The sequence below is a fragment of the Trematomus bernacchii genome, unplaced genomic scaffold (genome assembly GCF_902827165.1).
Source record: "Trematomus bernacchii unplaced genomic scaffold, fTreBer1.1, whole genome shotgun sequence".
NCBI lineage: Eukaryota > Metazoa > Chordata > Actinopteri > Perciformes > Nototheniidae > Trematomus > Trematomus bernacchii.
This window is the reverse complement of record NW_022987889.1, coordinates 116,309-137,868: the sequence shown is the minus strand read 5'-3', so window position 1 is coordinate 137,868 and position 21,560 is coordinate 116,309. Positions and strand designations below refer to the sequence as shown.

Genomic DNA, 21,560 nt, shown 5'->3' with positions numbered 1-21,560 from the left:
AATCCTTGCTCAAATCCTAGGGTCTTTATATCTGTAAGTACCAAATCTTATATTGTCTTAGTTGCACATTTAAACTGAATATATTAAAAAAACATGTAGAACAATGACTGATGCTAACCTTGTTAGCCTGTGAACAGCAGTTGAAATGTTTGTAGCATTTATGCTAACAGATACTCTGCTGTTTGGAATGTTTGTTTAGTCTTGTTTATTTGTATTTAGTGCTTCAAGCGACAACGTCTCGTGACTGTGTATTTTGTTTGTGTTTCAGTTTTACAAAATGGAAATGAAAATGGAAGTTATTAAGTAAACATCCAAAACTGAGCTGCTGTCTCCTGGGTGTATATTTCCGTGTTAAGCTATCTGCCAAGCCTGCAATCCAAAAATATTCTTGCAAGGGCAGAATATCTACATATAAAGACGGAGAAAGTAAACGATAACGTTTATGGTTAAGTGTTAGCACCCCCCGAAGAGGCACAAGCTCTTACATCTCTTATCTTGGAGTTTTCAATCAATTCATTTTGGCAGCCGCAGTGCAGCGGGGCTGCCAAATTGAATTGATTGAAAACCCAAATTGAATTGATTGAACACTCCAATATAAGAGATGTAAGAAATAAAAAAAAACGAATATCCGAATAACGAAATTGAAACCTGAATAGTACTCCAACGAACAAATATTCGGATATTCGGGTACAGCCCTACCTGACACACGCATATACATACAGAAACATGCTCAGAGCGAGAGAGTGGGATCCATATACAGACATGTGCAGTAGCCTTAGCAGCAGAGTCCGCTACTCTTCTCCACATGAAGTTACACACTCATTCAGATGGAAACACTGTTCTGACAGTGTACACACCCTAACATTACACTATTATTATACTGCATTATACCACTATACTGAACACTTATCATTCCCCATTATGTTCTAATAATGAGCATTTCTTCAAGAAAAGTTCTACTACAACAGGTGTGTAATCTTTACAAATTAATCTAAGACACATCTTGCAGATAATATATAAGTATTTTAATAAACTTAATAACAAATAAAAGTATTCCTACCTTTTTTGGAGCCTAAACAACAAACGGTGCCGTCACAGAGAGCTGAGGTGGAATAAAACCCTCCTTTATATCCCCAGAGTCTCCCTCTGGCCTCAGAGGGCAGGACCTTAAACAAGCAGCTTGGTGTCTTACACCCTCCTGTGTTACATTCAGGGTCAAATTGACCCGTTTGAAAGTTTGAAAATCTACGAAAAATACTTTCAAGTATTTTTTTTGTATAAAACTTCTTCTACTTACCTTAATTAGTGCAATAAACAAGTTAAATGAAAACTGTTCATGTCATGCATTTGGAATCCCCCCTACATGTCTATATCACAGAGATGGTATTCGGGTCAATCTGATCCGGCAGTGAAAGTGGAGGCTAAAAGGGGTCAGAAATGTACACACACACACACACACACACACACACACACACAAAAGCACACACACACACACACACATGAAAGTGGAGGCTAGAAGGGGTCAGAGGGCTCAAATGGGATATACGGTATATATATATCGTAATTTTCCACACACACACACAGAGAGAGAGAGAGACAGACAGACAGACAGACAGACAGACACCCCACACCTGGCAGTGGAGGCCCTCAGTGGGGCTCTGGTCCCTATTGTTGGGAACCAGGGACCTAAACAATTCAACTGTATGACATAATTATAATTTATTTAAAGAATGGTGTTAAATTACATGATGGTGTCAACGAAGGGGATTATAAGTCTGTCGTAGAGAGCTGAATACTGTTCTAGACAAAAAAAATTGTGAAGTATCTCAGCCTCAAGATGTGGAGACGGCACACACGTACTCAAACTGTAAATCAGAAGTCAGACTTGGAGACCGCTGACAGCTTTACAGTTACTGGAACAGAAATGCAGAGGTTACATACAACAATGAGGTGGTTGTGCAACATTTGTGCAATGTGCTTTTTCCCTGCAATTTGCAAAGAACACAGTGTGATCAGTCTCTGCCTTTCAGAGCAAATTAATTAGTTTTAAAGTGATCAAAACTAATGTATTCTATATCAAGGTTTTTCCAATGTAAAAAAGAAAATAGAAAAATGTGTTTGAATGTATATGTTTTGTGAAAAACTAGTGACTTATTCTAATGGAACCATGATCTGTGAGAGGTGAATAACACAGTTGCACTAAATATTGATTTCATTGATAGTAATAAAAGGTACAAACTATGTACAAAAAAAAAATCTGGATTTTGGGGCTTCTGACCATTTTTGGATAATTAAACATGCAGTGGGTCAAATTGACCTCATTTCGCTCTATGTGCTGTTCTCTAGCCCTGTTTTTGCACGGGGCTGATTCTGTGAGCTGCAGCTGACCACGCCCCCCTGCAGGAGAGGGGAGCCGTGCTCTGATGAAGTCAGAAGAGGGGGAGAAAAAGAGATCTCCGTCCTCCGTGTTTTATTATATTATTATAGGCCTATAGAGTCGTTATTCATTTGTTTTAAAGCTCAATAAATAACAATGAAGACCTTTGACCGGCACTTTTCTAATTTTGTCCGGAAGATTTAAACTTTAACGGACATCTTGACTGGCGAAAGAAAACCTAACTGAAACTCTGCCGCACGGTCCCCTCGTTCCTTGGAAGAGGCGGAGAGGTGGGTGTTTGTCATCTGCTGGTGGACTAACCGGAGAGAATTACAGTGCTTGCCTCGACGGGGAGGGATTGCATTGAATTAAAGCAGCGGGAGCAAACGCTTGCCTCGGGGAGGGAGAAAAAGAGCCACAGCGGAGAATAAACAGAAGGGTAACCATGGTAACCATGCGCGGGAAGTCTTCTTCGCTGCTTTTGTGGCAGACTACAGCGCCACTTACAGGCCTGGCATATGTACTACAGCGTCTCCAGCGCTTTCGAGCGGCAATGGCCGGCTGTGGCCCAACCCCACATTCCCCTGATAGGTGGAGAGTTGGCCCAATAGCCGTAGTGCCACCGTCCTGACGTCAGTAAAGTGTTCAAATCTGGATCAGTTTTTATCAGATCCATTGCAGCCCCTTTTTTAGAGATTTGGGTATGGAGGAAAATAGAGAGGGTTGTGTTTTCTGACACTTGGTGAGTTCCCTGGAACACCGGGGACACATATTCATGTATAAAAGACGTACAAAAGTGCATTTTGCATGATAGGTCCCCTTTAAATAAAAAAACACTTGCAATCTTATCCAACATGCACTTAAAAATCAGTGGATATGTATTTTTTTAATTAATTTTGGAAGACATGCTAATTGAGAGTATTCAAACCCTCACAAACAAGTATATATATATTTTTTAGAAATAGGTGAAAATATATTTTTATTTTTATTTTTGGGGAAGAAATTCTTAAACAAACCCTCACTCAATAATATATATAAAAAACTGTAAACAAAAAACATACATGTATTTAATTACGAAGCATTCAAACTTTCACTCAGTAAAGAATAACATTTCACAAAAACAATGATTATTTGTTTTCAATATACATTTTTTGGGAAGAAATGAGAATTCAACACGAAAAATATTAAAAAATAAATCTGTGAAAATTATGATTTGTTGTATTTAAAGGTGGGGTAGGTACGTTTGAGAAACCGGCTCGAGATTGCTAGAATTTGAAAATACACAACCGGAGAAAATCTGCCACTTCCTTACAGAGCCCCTCCTCCAACACACACGAACGCGCACATGACCAATGAGGGCACAAGATAAGTTTGTGCACAGATGGAAGGCTGACAGGCAGGTAGGCCATCCAGTTATTTTAGCCGGGCCGGCTCAGATGATTGGTCGTGCTTTTTACAGTACTACAGCTTCCACAGATGATATTTTTTTATGGATTTTTTGTCAAAGCACTTCAGATATTCATTGCTATCGGGATGTTAAGAGCATTCCATGGAATATAACAAGTGTATCTCGAGCCGGTTTCTCAAACTTACCTACCTTTAATTCATGTTATTTTTTATTTGTGATTGTCTATAGTTAATTGAACAATTATATACAAGAAGGCTGTGGCTCAGTGGGATAGAGCATTGATCTTTGGGTCAGGGAAGCACAGGTTCAATCCCCGCATCAGTCAGCATGTTGTTGTGTCCCTGGGCAAGTGACGTAATGTACAGGGCGTTTATTACAACACATTGTTGTTGGTAGTATAAGATTAAATGTTTTGGAAATTATCAAATAAAAATGACACATAGTTTAAATGTTGCCTGCTCTAATAGTCATCTTTTAACTAAATAAACTGCAAAATGAATTAACGTTTTCTGGATTTTTTTCTCATCTTGAATGCAAAAAGCGTAACTTGCGTTCACTTTATTGATTCATTCATTTAATAATTTCAGATCAGGGTTTGTTTATTCTACTTTTTTACTTTGTTTTAAACAGCAATTCGATCTGCCTGTCTGTATCTCACAAACAGAAAGATTGACAATAATGTTGACTTTGACTTTTGACTTTCCTTACTGTTAAGAAAATATCACTCGACACCAGGTTGAGAATCAATAATCAGGTTCTAGTTTATTCTTGCAAGAAGGAGCAGAGTTAAATCACATACAAAGGATATGGGTTAACTCACACACATGGGGTATGTTGCTCAACGGAGCAGCAGAAAACATCAGGCTTATATAGTCCAAAACACGGAGATAACAACAAAGTCGTAAAGCGAGGTGGCACTAATATCAGCCGTGGGTGTTGGAAAGTCGGGTCATCTGCGACGGGTCATCTGCGACTTCTTCTGGACTTATAAAAAATGAGATATGTAGGAGACAACAAGTATGTGCCTGTCTCCTCATAAAGATCAACATGTAGGCGTGTGGTGCAGTGGGTTGTGGCTTGGTGTTCGGATCAGGGGGTCACAGGTTCAAACCCCACTGCATGTCGTTGTGTCCCTGAGACACTTCACCCCAAATTGCTCCTGTGGGGATTGCCCACAGTATTGAGTATGTAAGTCGCTTTGGATAAAAGCGTCTAACAAGTAACATGTAATGTAATGTAATGTAATCAACAACCTGTAGGAGACAACAAGTATGTGCCTGTCTCCTCATAAAGATCAACAACCTGAAATGCCCTGCCTCCTCCTATCATAAAGAGAAAGCTGAAAGGTCGACACATGATATCAGTGCATTAAAACGACACATAAAGAGGAGACAACAGTATTTTCTCCAACACTTACAGTATAATGCAATCTCATCATAATCAGCTGGTATTTGATCTGGTGATCATTCAAAACTCAGCATCAATATATCGACATGTGTGCATCTTTTCTTGGAGATTTTGCACAAAAAGTGAACTGAAAAGAGGAAATAAAGATGAAAGATTATATTATTGAGTCATTTTGGATTTCCTTCACTAACGACATGCTTTCAGTTTCATATTTAATCATCTTTTGTATTATTATTAATCAGTGAAGGTTTTTTCTTTTTCTTTTTCTTTTACTCAGAGATAATTTAGTCCTTCAAGATCAATATCTTTGAATATATTATAAAGCAGGGGTGTCTAAACTACGGCCCGTGGCCCACTTTGAATTGGCCCCCGTGCTTGTCTCATATTGTACTTCTTAAATATATATATGTAAAAATATATTACAAAGAACTATAAACATAAATAGAAAATACTTGATTTGTCCGGTAATTGGGTTTGAATAAACATATCATTATTACAACAACAAAAAAGTGCTGTAATTTATATACAGTTCTAAATTACAACCATTTTTAAAATGTTGTTATATATTAATAGTTTTATTATTATTATTATGTAATGCTCTGACTGAGAAACGAGAGACCAGATAATCAACATTTGAAAAGAATACTCCTACAATATATGTTTTTGTCAGGTAGACAGTGAGCACACGTTTTTTTAAGTAAGACAAACTAAAGAAAAAGAAAGTCTGATAGCTCAACAAAGGAAGATCTGAGTACTTCTACTTTTACTCAAGTACAAGATCTGAGTACTTCTACTATACTTTTGGTTTTTCTGCTTGTTGCATCACGGCTTTAAAACTAAAGCGAGCTCTAGTATTTGCAGGATTTAAGAGGCTACAACTCGTCTTGCTGTTGAGTTCTCGCTGTCTTTTTGTTAATGTTCATAGCCGCCCTGATCGCGGACTTCATGGCCGTCTCGATCCAGGCGTGAGGGAAGGCGGTGTGTTCCCCGGCAAAGTGCACCCTGCCTTCACTTCTGAACAGCTCCTTGGAGTAGTATTCTGCATGCTGGTAGGGAGTGAAGAGAGCAAAGGCGCCCAGGCTGTGAGGATCGGCGCTCCACTTCTTCACCACCACCCCGGTGCAAAGAGACCACACTTTCTTCCCGTGGATCTGCTCCAAGTCTCTCAGCGCCAACTCCTTTTTCAAAGAATCAAAGATTCAAAGGTTTTATCATCATATGCACAAAGCTACAGTGTAGAAATGGCAATGCAATTATTCTGACCTGAGCTCCTCCAACAATGCAACATTTATAATAAAATACAAAAATACAAAGTAGTGCAAGAAGTCCATATACATGTCAATAGAATATGATAAGTACAAGAACAGAATATGAAATTAAATAATGTAAATTAAATACGGTTTATTGCGGTGATAACTATTTATATAAATAAGTATATTGCAAAATGACAAACAGGAATGTTTTTCGGGGCACTTTACAGACCTTGAGGTCTTCGTCGCTCGCTCCCAGGAAGAGGAGGGAGTCGTCGGCCCAGGTGTAGGAAGCCAGCAGAACCCCGATGGTCTTATTTTTCGGGAAACTGTGACTCGGGTAGTAGATGAACCGAGAAGGACCGTCGGTGATGCTCTTCCCGCCTCGGATGCCGTCCTCCAACCAGAACTTCTCTTTAAAAGTGAGGATGATCTTAGTGGAACTTTCGTAGTGGACGCCCCTCAGGACTTCCATCTTTTTAATGGACAGAGGTGGATCAAAGTCCATGAAAAGAGCAGCTTTGGCCGTGGTGGTCACCAGGACCATGTCAGCATGAAGGTCAGTAAGAGGGAGTTCTCGATTGGTCTGATAGGACACGATGACCCCTCGATCTGATTGGCGGATACGTTTCACCTTAGAGTTGAGGAGGATGGGGACGTCGAGGACAGTGTGGAAAGCTTCGGTCAGCAGATCAGACCCGCCTGTCACCTCATAGTACCTGTAAGAGAAAACTTTTTTCGTCTCCTTGTATCAGCCACAAATGTAGGTAATATGTGATCGGTGACCTCCAGGTATCTCTATATGTGTGCCGTTGGAGAGGCAATAAAACACATGTTGATTACATTTGAATCTCCACATATTCACACCAATTTATGATCTTTGAAGTACAAAAGCTAACGTTAGGCTATAAAGGAACTACAGCACGGTAACATGACTTCACGTCACCACCGCTAAGCTAAAGGTGGCTAATGTTGAGCTATAAAGGAACTACAGCACGGTAACATGACTTCACGTCACCACCGCTAAGCTAAAAGTGGCTAATGTTGAGCTATAAAGGAACTACAGCACGGTCACATGACTTCACGTCACCACCGCTAAGCTAAAGGTGGCTAATGTTGAGCTATAAAGGAACTACAGCGCGGTCACATGACTTCACGTCACCACCGCTAAGCTAAAGGTGGCTAATGTTGGGCTATAAAGGAACTACAGCACGGTCACATGACTTCACGTCACCACCGCTAAGCTAAAGGCGGCTAATGTTGAGCTATAAAGGAACTACAGCACGGTCACATGACTTCACGTCACCACCGCTAAGCTAAAGGCGGCTAATATTGTGCGTGATGACGTTAAGTCGTCTCATTTAGACACTTGTTAGCACTGTTTTTAAATTCAACAGTTGGGTATTTACTGACGTATTTTATGTCGTAGGAAAAATGTTGAACATTTTGTAAGCTTGTCTTCTTCGAGGTGGGAACAGTAGGTGGTTAATTGCCTCATTAAAGACTTATTGCTGCACTGCTCTAGCCCGTAAATGAATTCAGTAAAACAGTAAACGTTACGTGGTGTTGTCGCTGACGTCGCTCTCGATGTAGATCATCTCGGACAGAGCGAGGTGCATCAGGCTCTGTTCGTTCAGTAAGTCTCCGATCATCCTAATCGCCTCCGGACTCAAGCCACCTTCTGCCTTCAGATACTCCTGAAACAACACAGTTGTAACACATTATAGTCATTAAATATTCTGTCTTTCATCAAAACAAAAATGAAGTGTTCTACCCTTGTAAAACGTGCGTTGGAAGTACATCAAATAACTTTTTTTACTATTTAAAATTACATTTACCTTTACAGAGTAGTGGTCGTACTTCTGGAGCGCAGCTTCGCAGCCATGTGCCTTCACTTCATCTTTCACCTAGAGGGAATATTATTAACATCTCAGCTGTTATTTGTTATCTGCATATTGTGGGTCAGGAGAAATACCAAGCAATAATAGATCAAAAACGTTCATAGAAAATCTGTGTAGCAATTATTCAATATTGAATATTCTCTTTTGTGATATTGGGTAAATTAATGAAATTGTTATCATTATTATTGTCATTATTTTTTATTTTTTTACTTTTATATATAATCTTATTACAATTATTATTAGTATTATTATTCAATTGTATTGTGTTTATGTGCAATGTACCTTCTGCAGAGCTCTCTGCAGCAGCTGGTTTGCAGACTTCCCCTTCTCGCTCTTCCACACTTTATACTTCAGGATGTTTGGATTAGCGATCACAGCGTACGTCCTCCTCCGCAGCCCGTTCACCAGGAAGAAAGTGTTCACGTCCTCCATGACGAATGGATTCAGCTTCACCCCCAGTTCTTCAGCAAACCAGAGGACGATGCTGCCAACAGACGCATTTACATTTTTCAGACTTAAAGGTCTCCTGTCATGCAAAATGCACTTTTTTATGTCTTTTATACATAAATATGTGTCCCCGGTGTGTCCCCGGTGTGTCTCCGGTGTGTCCCTGGTGTGTCCCGGTGTGTCCCCGGTGTGTCCCCGGTGTGTCCCCGTGTGTCAGGAGACTCACAAAGTGTCAGAGAATAAAACCCTCTCTCTTTTCCTCCGTACCCACATCTCTAAAAACGGGGGAACAACGGAGCTTATCCAGATTTGCTGGGTCATGACGGCATTACTAAAATGTGGGCGGGCTTTTAACCCACGGGCCAATCAGAAACGTTGCTGTCAGAAACAGAAGACGTATTTAGGAAGTAATATGCGGCTGTGTTTACATTAGCATGGCTAACACTCAGAGCTAACCTGTACTGGAGAGAGCATGTGTAAAGAAGCAGGAAATAAAAAGGAACTCACCTTGTGGTAAACCTGAGAGAGAGAAAGAGTTTGAGCTCCATACTGTTTCAGAAATAATGCTTGACGTGGTTTTGATTTTTAAAGCTACAGACCCAGAATCAGCACTTTGGTAACAGCTGAAATAGAGGGGTTTGAGGCTAGAATGGGTGATCTGTTTGGTATTTTGAGCAAAACACTTCAGAGACATGTTTTTAATACATTTTGATATATCTGAGACCTATAATATATGCCCGAGAGACCCCGGTACCGGGGCACTGCCGCAACATCTTGCAGGAAACAGTGTCTGAGGGCATGTTCATTTAATAAACTATGAATGTTTTATATCCATGTAACGGGAAGAAACTCATCTAACTGATCTTTTTTTTTTGTTTTTCAAAAGAAAACCCACAATGCTAACGCTTACGTCTCTCTTACGTCGAGGCGTGCAGGAAACTAAACCCACCTCCCCTGAACATGGGTCGACTGAAGAGTCTCGTCATGCCTGCCTACAAGCAGTAGCGCTGAGCAAAGTGACTAGAAGGCAACCACACACTTATAAAGTCAGGCAACACTAACCAGGCTTTGTGTGATTCTGTTTATTTGTACCTTACTTTGACCATCCGTTCACTGTTATTGATCATTGTGGAGAGCAGGCAGACGTTTTGTTTGTTATTATAGCAGCTATCGGATGGAATCAATACATGGGCTGCACAGGTTGTCATGTCCGACTATCACAAGTAGAATCATAATGAAAAATACGCCGGTAAAATGTGCCTGTAGAAAACGGCTTAGCAAGTAGTCAGTTTAGCTTCGGTTGCTATGCTAACATCACCCATGTTATACCAGAGACACTTTCATAACAGCGTTGTGATGCCAAACAGCGTCAATTCAGACTGACACACATTCACTTAAGGGGAACTGGGGATACGTATCAGCTGCTTGTGTGACAGTCAGTGAATACTTTAGAGCCGTGTGAGCTAACCCGGAGCTAACGGGAGAATAAACTCCCGTGGAAGAGCAGCCGGCACTGCAGCGGTCGGTAAATGCCGCTGAAACACATTAATAAACAATGAACCACGGCACTCTGGAGAAAAGTATAAGGTTGGAGAAGTCGTTATTTAATTTAATCTGGCTTCGTATGATTAAAAGCAACACGATCATCGACCCGACGCAGTCCCCCGTTGTTGTTGTTGTGAGCACCGTTGGGGAGAAAATAAGCGATGTAAACGGTGACGTCATGATGCAGCAGCGGCAGCACCATCCCAGCTCTGAGTGGTGTGAACATAGCAGGAGCAGAAAAGGGAAACCGGAGCTGAACCAGTAAAGCTCTAGCTCGGAGCTAGAAAGGGAAAAGCGCTGGTGTGAAAGCCGCAAAAGAGGTGTCAACCATCAAAATTGACAAAGGGGGGCCAGAGATATGAAAAAAAAAAACATTTCCACCCAAATCACCTCAGAGGTGGAGTGTTTTTGGCTAAATCTCTCTAAAAAGGTAAAATGTCACTTGTTTTGCATCAATCTTGATACAGGGTACTTATTATATGTTGTACTTTGGATTCCTAAAGCTTTTAGTCTACTAACCCATCATGCAAGGGTAGTTTTCACTATAAGTACAAAAGAATTTTTGGACGGACACTATCATTTACAGTTTTTTACTATGTAAAATCTGAATTTTCTTTAAAATAAAAACATCTATATTGATTCTGACTTTTCTACATCCAACTCACAGGCTTATCATTACTTTGAGAAAAAAGATTATTAATTTAACCCTTTTAGAAGGGAAGATATGGTCATTTGTTCTGGGAATGTCATTTTCGAGCCTGAGACCTGAAAAACAGGCTCAGGGCTAAACAGGTTAAGAGGAGACCTTTAAGGCAAATAAGATTTATTTCTTCAAACTTGTCTTGTCTGAACTCACCTGTGAGATTTGGGGATCCTCATGGCTCCCAGCTCAGCGAACCATCCCTCCTCCTCGCTCCTGTAGGTCTCCACTCGGCCTCCAATACGCCCACTGGACTCTACTATAGTTACCTTGCACAACACATTTAAACATGATTACATTCCTGATTCTCTTTAAAGAGACTTGGGATTTCCCTTCTGCATCTGACAATAAAAGCTTTGAATCATTAGAAACGGTTTTAAAAGCAACTTTAATTTCATTTTAGAGCCTTTAGATGTTGAGAAGTTGTTTTATAAAGCAACTTTCACTACTTTAATTTAATTGTAGAGCATTTCAATCATAACAATTTGTTTTATAAAGCAACTTCATTTCTTAAATCCTATGTTAGAGTCTTTAGATCATGATAAATAGTTTATAAAGTGTATTTAGAGCGTGCACCTGGTGCCCGGCGTCCTGCAGCAGCTTTGCAGCCGTGAGTCCTGCAGCACCGGCCCCGACGATGACCACGTGATGGGAGGGGTGGATGTGAGGAAGGCCGCTCTGCACCGTGTTCAGGAGATCCTCGTAGTCTTTGTCCTTCAGACAGTCCTCCAGAGTTTTCTTCAGATGTTCCTCCACACTCCCAGCTGCTGATGATGTGTTTCTGAGACACAGAGTGAGCAGCAGCAGCCGGACGACACCTGGAAACACAGATATTATTATTCAGGGGGTGAAGGGGAGTCAATGGAGAGAGGGACATTTTAAATTGTGACTCTGTGCTTCCCTTGGTGCTTCACAAAAAATAAATAAGAATTTAGTGCAAAAGAAACATTTATTTAATTTGATTAATGATTTATTAAACAAAGAACAGGTGTATAAAATATGGCAAAAAAGAATGAAATAACAGTAATTTAATAAACAAAAAAGACTCAGATGTATCAATTCAAATTCAGATTTTTTAAAGTTTTTTTTTGGGTTATAAGATATGGTAAAAATATTGAGAAAAAGTGCACAAAGAAACCTTAAAGAAAGTCGATTACATTTCATAAAGATTATTTTAGCAACATGGAAATTCAAAGTGATTTACAGTACATCAAATAAGAGATTAAAAAAGTCTTAAAAACGAAAAAGACTCTTAGAAAATTAGGGTTAATTCAGCGTTATAAAATATGGCAAAAATAATTAACACAAACTACAAAAAAAATTAAGAAGGTCGATTTAATTAACAAAAATACTTTTTATTGATCATTATTCTGATGATTTCCTTTTTTAAGGGGGATACAATATGGCAAAAGCCTGAATACATGTTATTTATTTAAACAGTCAATAAAAAGTGAAGTCTACGTAGAAAAAAACATTAAGAAAATTGACAAAAAACCCAAAACAAAACCTAATTCTTTTTTTTTAATGACTTGCAGTTAAACCTAGTGGGTTTATATTCTCACTTCTTTTAAAAGTCCCATGTCATGGCCATTTCTACTGATCATAATTCCATGAGGTCTTCTAGAATAAATGTATATTGTGCAATGTTCCAAACTCACATTGGTTTCTCATACAGCATCTCTGTATAGTATGTGTATTCACTCTCTGTCCTACACGGCTTGTTGGAGCTCCTGCCCCCCCCCCCTCCCTGTGAGCCCAGTGGCCGTCTGCGAGACAGCGAGACACAGCAAAACCCAGCCCGAACACACACCCACACCCGCAGCCTGTCTGGGAGTTTGTGTGTGTGCTCACACACCGACTCACAGCCTCGCCGCGTCCCGCCGTCTCAGGGAGGAGAAATCGGCGGAGCTGCAGCTGAGAAAAGATTGAGTGTGTGTGTGTGAGGAAGTCCGCGGATTTAACGTAACGGCTCCACGGATTGGTCCATGTGGATATGGGCACGTCACTGTACCCAGGAATAAAAAGAGAAATCTCCAACGAGGCGTTCTGGGGCAGCATAGACAGGTCTTCTCTGTGTCAGAGTTTTACTCGCTACAGGGTGTACTTTGAGGGTTTGTGACTCTGCAGACCGTTTACATGCAGAAGCTACAGAACACACAAGGGGACTGGAAAAGCATGACATGGGACCTTTAACACGGCATGTGACCTGTAAAATACTTCCTGTTAAATCCTTATTTTTCATCATGCGGTGATGAATGATAACTGAAACCATGAACTTAGAAAGCAGAACAAGTGGCCGCAGCAACATCTGCATGAAAAACTCTCAACAGACATCATTTTAGGGAATTTCCAAAGATGTCTGTCTCTGATATTTTTGTCATTTAAAAATAGAGTAAAACACAATATTGCTGCAAAAGAATACTCACAGGATTTCCACTTCACTGTCTGAGGATCCATCTCAGTTCAGCTTTCTGAAGAAGGGAAACAGAAACTAAAGGAGGCAGACATCATTAAATCCTGACAAACATGTACAGTATTTCATCTTGTAAAGTGACGAGACAAACACCATTTACAGTTATTAAGAAACACACCAAGGATCTTTCAGCCGCAGTGTGTGTGTGTGTGTGTGTGTGTGTGTGTGTGTGTGTGTGTGTGTGTGTGTGTGTGTGTGTGTGTGTGTGCTCTCTGCTGTCTCCGATCATCCCATCTATTTATCACCAGATTGTAAAAGCAATATATATTTGTATAAACTTAAATTAAAACGTTATAACATTAAACACATTTATATTATATATATATTTAAAAGCATATATTGGCTTATTATGTTTTCCTCTGTTTATCTTGTTTTATACATTTGATGTTTTCATATTCCTCCTCATATATATATATATTTATGTTTTCAATAAAGCTTTTAATATTTTATTTTCTATTATATTTACACCAACTCTCCCTTCAGGGTCTGGTTACTTCCAATCTAGGGTGTGTAATCTTTATACATTAATCTAAGACACATCTTGCAGATCATATATAAGTATTTTAATAAACTTAATAACAAATAAAAGTATTCTTACCTTTGTTGGAGCCTAAACAACAAACGGTGCCGTCACAGAGAGCTGAGGTGGAATAAAACCCTCCTTTATATCCCCAGAGTCTCCCTCTGGCCTCAGAGGGCAGGACCTTTGCACCGGCCAAGGTTCTCTTTCCCAAGTCTTGGGCAATCAGGTTGATGTCCTCTTGTGTTAACAATTATATGGAATTGTATTTTATTCCTTTAACACCTAACATGCACTAGATCATCAGTGGAAATGTATTTTTGGGGGATTGAGGATATTCAAACACAAATCAGCCAAAAATAATATAATACAAGAAAATTATGTGAAAATATTCATATTTTTAATTTGAAGAAGTTAGTATTCAACCTCTAGTTCCCTCTATATATCCAAATATATACAAAACTCAACAAACATTAATATATATTTATGATTTTGTTTTACTAACTATACAAACAAATCAGTTGAAAATAAAAAACTTAAAATATTGTTTCTATTTGTTTATTTTAGTAACTCACTCAATAAATAATAAAATTCTTACAAAGCTAATCTGTAAATATATGGAAGAACAGGTATTAAAAACCTCACTCAGTTAAATAGTATTTAATCCATGTTATCTTTTACTTGTTTGTATGTATGTGGTGAAAAGTGCAACTGTTAATGGACTGCATTATTACAGAGCTTAGATAAATTATATAATAAAAAATCCCCCAAATGTTAATGTTACACCTGCTCTTAGAGTCACCTTTCAAATATAAACTTTTAACATTCTGGAAGCATCATTCAACGTTCACTTTATTTATTAAATACGTTAATATCAGGGTTTGTTTCTTCTCATATTGTAATCTCATCAGCTGGTCGACATGTGTGAATCATTTCTTGGTAATCTCGCCAAAAAGTGAACTGAAAAGAGGAAATAAAGAGCGGATTGATTTTATTATTGAGTCATTTGGGATTTCCTCCGCAAACCATGTGCTTTTTCGTTTCCTATTTACTCTATTTTTCATTGTCCATCCATCCATCTTCTCCCGCTTCTCCGTGGTCGGGTCACGGAGGTATCAGTTCCAGCAGAGAGCCCCAAACGTTCCTCTCCCCTCATCAACCAGCTCTGACTGGGGGATCCCAAGGCGCTCCCAGGCCAGCCAAGAGATATAATCCCTCCACCTGGTCCTAGGTCTACCCCTCGGTCTCCTCCCAGCTGGACGTGCCTGGAACACCTCCCTAGGGAGCAAGGCCGTAACCATGGAGTCAACATTGGGGGGGACCAAAAATTCAATCAAAATTTGAATACTAATTTCCTGCTATTCTAAAGGAACATATATAAAAATTCACTAACATATGGGATACTTTAAAACCTTTTTTTTAAAATGTTGAAGTTAAAAGCATCAATCTGGTGCACTTTGAGAGCAACATTAGGGACTAAATCTATTGATACATCTCAACATCCATATGAAACAGAACTGTAAACGGATTTACTTTTTCTTTATACATATTTTACAAATCACTCCCCTAGCTACTATTCCTGAAAACTTCGGTTTTAACATCAGAACTACAAGTTATTGTTACGAACTCAGACACTTAGGATGTAGGACCCAATTGCACGACCCGGGAGACAGAGGTAAAGTATTAGTAAGATACTTTATTTTCCAAAATACAGCAATGAACAACAAAAAAGGTAACTATCAAATCTCTAACCGAGATGACAAAAATAGAGGAACAAAATGAAAGCGCTCACGTAGTGAGGAATCAAACTTTACAAGAGTACAAAGAGCATAGACCTGACCATAGCAAGAGACAATACGAACTGACAAAGAACACTTGGGAGACAGGGGAATATAAGCACAGGGTAACTAGACACAGGTGGGACCAATCAGGGGCGGGGCTGACATTGATGAGCACAGGAGACACAGGTGAAAATAATCAGGAAGCCTGGAATGAGAGAAAGCAAACGTAAATAACATGCATCTCTCTAGCATTTCTGTCGGTGCACAACAGTACCCCCCCCTCTAGGGCCAACTCCTGATGGCCCAGGCTGATTGTAAAAATCGTGGATAAGCGTCTTGTCTACGATAAATGACGCAGCTACCCAGCTTCTAGCCTCAGGACCGTAACCCTTCCAGTCTACCAGGAATTGCTTCCCCCTCCCCCTATTACGGACCTCCAGTAGCTTACAGACCTTGTAAACCTCACCCCCTTCAAAGAACTCGGGCGGTGGAGGGGGCTTGGAGGCGGGAACAAGTGTGCTCTCGCACACCGGCTTGATTTTACTGACGTGAAACGTCGGATGTACTCTCATAGTTCTGGGGAGTTGCAAGCGTACAGACACCGGGTTGATGACTCTGGACACCGGGAAAGGACCCACAAATCTCGGAGCCAGTTTCTTTGAGGCGACATGGAGTGGTAAGTCCTTAGTGGAAAGCCAAACATTTTGGCCTGGTCTGTAGGAGGGAGCGACCCTGCGATGGACGTCTGCAACAGCCTTCATCCGAGCTGAACTTCGGAGAAGAGCCTGGCGAGCACCAGCCCAAACTCGTCGACAACGTCTGATCATGGCATGAGCCGATGGAACCCTCACCTCTTCCTCGTTGTTAGGGAAAAATGGAGGCTGGAAACCATTGACACAATGGAATGGAGAGAGACCTGTGGCTGCCGTAGGAAGAGTATTGTGGGCAAACTCGACCCATGTGAGGTGGTCACTCCAGGTAGTCTGGTTCCGGGAGACGAGACAACGTAGCGTAGTCTCTAGTTCCTGGTTCAGACGCTCCGACTGTCCATTTGACTGAGGATGATATCCTGATGACAAGCTGACGGTGGCACCTATGAGTCGACAAAACTCCTTCCAGAAAACGGAAATGAATTGTGGACCCCTGTCGGAAACAATGTCATCAGGGAATCCATGGATCCTGAATATGTGATTCATCATGACCTCTGCGGTGACTTTGGCAGAGGGAAGCTTGGTCAATGGGATGAAGTGAGCCATCTTTGAAAATCGATCCACCACTGTTAGGACCGTAGTCTTGCCTCTGGATGAAGGAAATCCTGTCACAAAATCCATTGAAATGTGTGACCAAGGACGTTGGGGAATCGGCAGGGGCTGGAGCAAGCCCATCTTGACTTGTGATGAGGTCTTATTACACGCACACACCGGACAAGCCGCTACGTACTCTGCCACATCTTTCTTCATGGCTGGCCACCAGAAACGTTGTTGTATCCTGAACATTGTCCTTGTTACCCCCGGATGGCACGAAAGCACAGATGAGTGAGCCCAGTGGATGACCTTGGAGTGAAGAGCCTCAGGAACAAACAGCAGATTGTTGGGACACTCGCTAGGTGCTGGATTCTTGACATTCGCCTTTTTTACGTCCGACTCCACTTGCCAGGAAAAGGCTCCGATCACACGGTTAAGTGGAAGGATGGTCTTGGGCTCTACCGCAAGTGGTTCCGGATCATAAAGACGAGACAAAGCATCGGGTTTTTGATTCTGAGACCCGGGACGAAAAGAGAGGGTGAAATTGAACCTACTAAAGAATAGTGTCCACCTGGCCTGACGGGAGTTGAGACGCTTAGCCTTCCTTATATATTCCAGATTCTTGTGATCTGTCCAGACTAAAAACGGCTGCTCTGCACCCTCTAACCAGTGTCTCCATTCCTCGAGGGCAGCTTTTACAGCTAACAGTTCCTTGTTCCCCACGTCGTAATTCCGCTCTGCCGTTGTCAGTTTCCGCGACAGGTAAGCACATGGATGCATCTTGTTGTCTTCTGCAGAACGTTGAGACAGTACTCCTCCAATTCCCTCATTGGAAGCATCAACCTCGACCATAAACTGGCGCTGGGGATCTGGAATGGTGAGTATGGGGGCTGATGTGAATCTCTCTCTGAGACGTTGGAAAGCGAAGTCCGCCTGGGGAGTCCACTTGAAAGGAACCTTAGGAGAAGTCAGAACATGTAGAGGGGCAGCAACAGAACTGAAATTCCTAATAAACTTCCTATAGAAGTTAGCAAACCCTAGAAACTGTTGGACCTTCTTCCTGGAGTCTGGTGTAGGCCACTGGGATACTGCACTGATTTTAGCCAGATCCATTTGCATATGATTAGGTGAGATTATGTATCCTAAGAAGGATACCTCTTTTGTGTGGAACTCACACTTCTCTGCCTTGACATACAACTGATTCTCTAGCAGTTTCTGCAAAACCTGACGGACATGGTTAACATGAGACTTAGTGTCTGGGGAGAAAATCAGAATATCATCCAGATACACAAACACTGAAATATTCAAAAATTCCCGTAAAACCTCATTCACAAGAGCTTGAAACACAGCCGGTGCATTGCATAGTCCAAAGGGCATTACTAGATACTCATAGTGACCACTCTGAGTGTTGAATCCTGTCTTCCACTCATCCCCTTTTCTTATTCTAACCAAGTGATATGCATTTCTTAAATCTAACTTGGTGAATATTTTGGCAGTTTGAAGTAGTTCAAAGGCAGATGTCATGAGTGGCAGAGGATAGCGGTTCTTCACCGTAATGTCATTTAGTGGACTGTAGTCTATGCAAGGTCTCAGAGACCCGTCTTTCTTTCCCACAAAGAAAAATCCCGCTCCGGCTGGAGAAGATGAAGGACGGATAATTCCTGATTTGAGTGAAGAGGAAATGTATTCGTCCATTGCTGCTCTCTCAGGTCTCGAAATCGAATAAAGTTTCCCCTTGGGAATGGGGGCTCCCGGTAAGAGATCAATGGGACAGTCAAAATCTCGGTGAGGAGGTAGCGACATGGCTTTGGATTTGTTAAAGGCTTCCTTTAAATCATGGTAACAGGAAGGTACCTTCTGTAGATCAGGATAGTCGGGGTGATCTATAATGATTTTACGAGAGTCTGTTGGTGCATTAACAGGTTGTGAAAGTTTACACCTGCCCATACAATCCTCTCCCCATTCCTTAATTTTCCCTGAACGCCAGTCAATGTGAGGATTGTGGATCTTTAGCCATGGAAACCCCAAAATAATCGGGTGCTGAGCCGACTCAAAAATATGGAATTGCATGCTCTCGGTATGGTCCTTATTCACAGTAATCTGAATGGGCTCAGTGCAATGGGTGACTGTGAACAACAAGCGGCCGTCTAAGGCACTGGCATTAATAGGATGAGATAGCGGAACAGTCTTTATTTCTAGCTGATTTACTACGCCCCAGTCCATAAGACTTTCGTCAGCCCCTGAGTCTATTAACACACCCTGGTCAATGGTTTGATTGTTAATACAAATGTTTACCTGCGTAACAGGTCGAGGAGGAAAGTCTGCGGGAAACTTGCTCACCAGCGCCCTCCTTTTGACTGGTGAGCACGATCTTTTCCCGGGCATGAAGCGAGTTGATGATCCGACTGGCCGCAGTAGAAACAACAACCCTCCCGTAGACGGCGCTGCCTCTCCTCCAGAGAAAGCCTGGTTCTTCCCAGCTGCATGGGTTCCCCGGAGTCATTCGGAAGTGTAATCCTCTGACGGTGTGGTAACATGGGCTGGACATCCTCGGCTGGCGGCGCGACCCACCAAGATGCATTCTGGGAGCTGGGAATAACGTCTCGGTTGCGTCGACGCTCCCTCTCTCTTTCCCGAAGACGGTTATCGATCCGGATGGCCACGGCGATGAGAGATTCCAGATCCCGGGGTGTCTCCAGTGGAGCCAGCTGGTCTTTTATCGGTTCCGAAAGTCCCGTCATGAAGGCGTCACGAAGAGCCGGAACATTCCATCCGCTGTCCGCTGCTGCTGTGCGAAACTCGATGGCGTAATCAACCACCTGGCGGTTGAGCTGGCGTATATGAAAAAGTTTTCTGCTGGCCTCTGTAGCAGGCGATGAGTGGTCAAAAATACGACTCATAGTCTCTATGAAATCGGTCAATGAGTAACATAGTTCAGTTTCTCTTGACCATTCTGCAGTAGCCCAGGCTGCAGCTCTTCCCGTTAAATGAGACACAATAAACGCCACTTTACCATGGTCCGATGAAAAGGCTCCTGGGTTGTGTGGAAAATGCAGATCGCACTGTACCAAAAAGGCTCTGCAATTAGAAGAATCTCCGGAAAATCTCTCCGGAAGAGCCAGCCGTAAAGGGGAAGAAACAGCCTGACTTGGGAAATCAGCTGGAGCATTGACAGGCAACCTCTCAGTTGTGGATGACGTCACCGGAGGAGCAGTCTGTTGGTGAGTGAAAAAATGATTCATTTGGACAGCCAGTTGTTGCATCTGTGTGGATAATGCTTCCTGAATCCCGGCCTGGCGTCCTCTTAGTTCTTGCATTTCCTGGTTGACTAGGCCCAGCTGTTCCTCGTGATGAAAGATCTTCACGCCCTGTGCTGACAGCGCTGCGTGAAGCGTTCTTGGGTCGGCTGGGTCCATAATGGTCAGTTCGTTCTGTTACGAACTCAGACACTTAGGATGTAGGACCCAATTGCACGACCCGGGAGACAGAGGTAAAGTATTAGTAAGATACTTTATTTTCCAAAATACAGCAATGAACAACAAAAAAGGTAACTATCAAATCTCTAACCGAGATGACAAAAATAGAGGAACAAAATGAAAGCGCTCACGTAGTGAGGAATCAAACTTTACAAGAGTACAAAGAGCATAGACCTGACCATAGCAAGAGACAATACGAACTGACAAAGAACACTTGGGAGACAGGGGAATATAAGCACAGGGTAACTAGACACAGGTGGGACCAATCAGGGGCGGGGCTGACATTGATGAGCACAGGAGACACAGGTGAAAATAATCAGGAAGCCTGGAATGAGAGAAAGCAAACGTAAATAACATGCATCTCTCTAGCATTTCTGTCGGTGCACAACAGTTATTTACACAAAGAAGCTAAACCGGAGGGATCATTAACATTACCATTACGAAATAAAATAATATAGATTACTTTAGGGCTAACTAGAAAAAGATACTAGTTAGGCTATATATTGGGGGGGACATTTTGAGCGTATCTGAATATTGGGGGGGATGTGTCCCCCCCAATGTATATGGTGAATTTGGCCCTGCTAGGTAGGCGCCCAGGTGGCATCCTTACTAGGTGCCCGAACCACCTCAACTGGCTCCTTTCGACGCGAAGGAGGAGCGGTTCAACTCCGAGTCCCTCCCGGAGGACTGAACTCCTCACCTTCTCCCTAAGGGAGACACCAGCCACCCTGCGGAGAAAACCCATCTCGGCCGCTTGTATCCGCGATCTCCTTCTTTCGGTCATGACATTTTGATTATGTATTTTTTATTTGCTTATTTATTGTTCCTAGAAAGAATTGTTTCAGTCCTTTTGAACTGGTTGCTCATATCTTTATATGTATTATAAAGGATTAATATATATATATGTATATATCTATCTATGTGAAAAGAGGGAAAAACTGTTCAAGTTAAACTGAAATGGTTAAAAGCAAATGTGTGAATTTATCAATATCGAAATACGTGAAATTGAATTAAATTAAAAACCTAAAGAA

General features: G+C 41.6%; 1 protein-coding gene across 3 annotated transcripts in view; it reads right to left on the bottom strand.

Moving 5' to 3' along the window:
- Window positions 1-14,180, bottom strand: part of LOC117469869 (L-amino-acid oxidase-like) — a 46,719-nt gene extending 32,539 nt beyond the window's left edge. The window contains exons 1-9 of one of the 3 annotated variants that reach the window (XM_034114325.1): window positions 14,107-14,180; window positions 13,462-13,526; window positions 11,612-11,853; window positions 11,192-11,304; window positions 8,626-8,827; window positions 8,281-8,349; window positions 8,003-8,139; window positions 6,675-7,161; window positions 4,522-6,370 (exon numbers count right to left, since the gene is read on the bottom strand). In XM_034114325.1, the coding sequence (XP_033970216.1) occupies window positions 6,065-6,370; window positions 6,675-7,161; window positions 8,003-8,139; window positions 8,281-8,349; window positions 8,626-8,827; window positions 11,192-11,304; window positions 11,612-11,853; window positions 13,462-13,492 (1,587 nt within the window). In that variant the 5' untranslated portion in view covers window positions 13,493-13,526; window positions 14,107-14,180 and the 3' untranslated portion in view covers window positions 4,522-6,064. Of the gene's footprint in view, window positions 1-4,521; window positions 6,371-6,674; window positions 7,162-8,002; window positions 8,140-8,280; window positions 8,350-8,625; window positions 8,828-11,191; window positions 11,305-11,611; window positions 11,854-13,461; window positions 13,693-14,106 lie in introns of those variants that run through there. The other 2 variants (XM_034114326.1, XM_034114327.1) reach the window with 2 other exon arrangements.
- Between the last annotated feature and the right edge of the window lie 7,380 nt (window positions 14,181-21,560).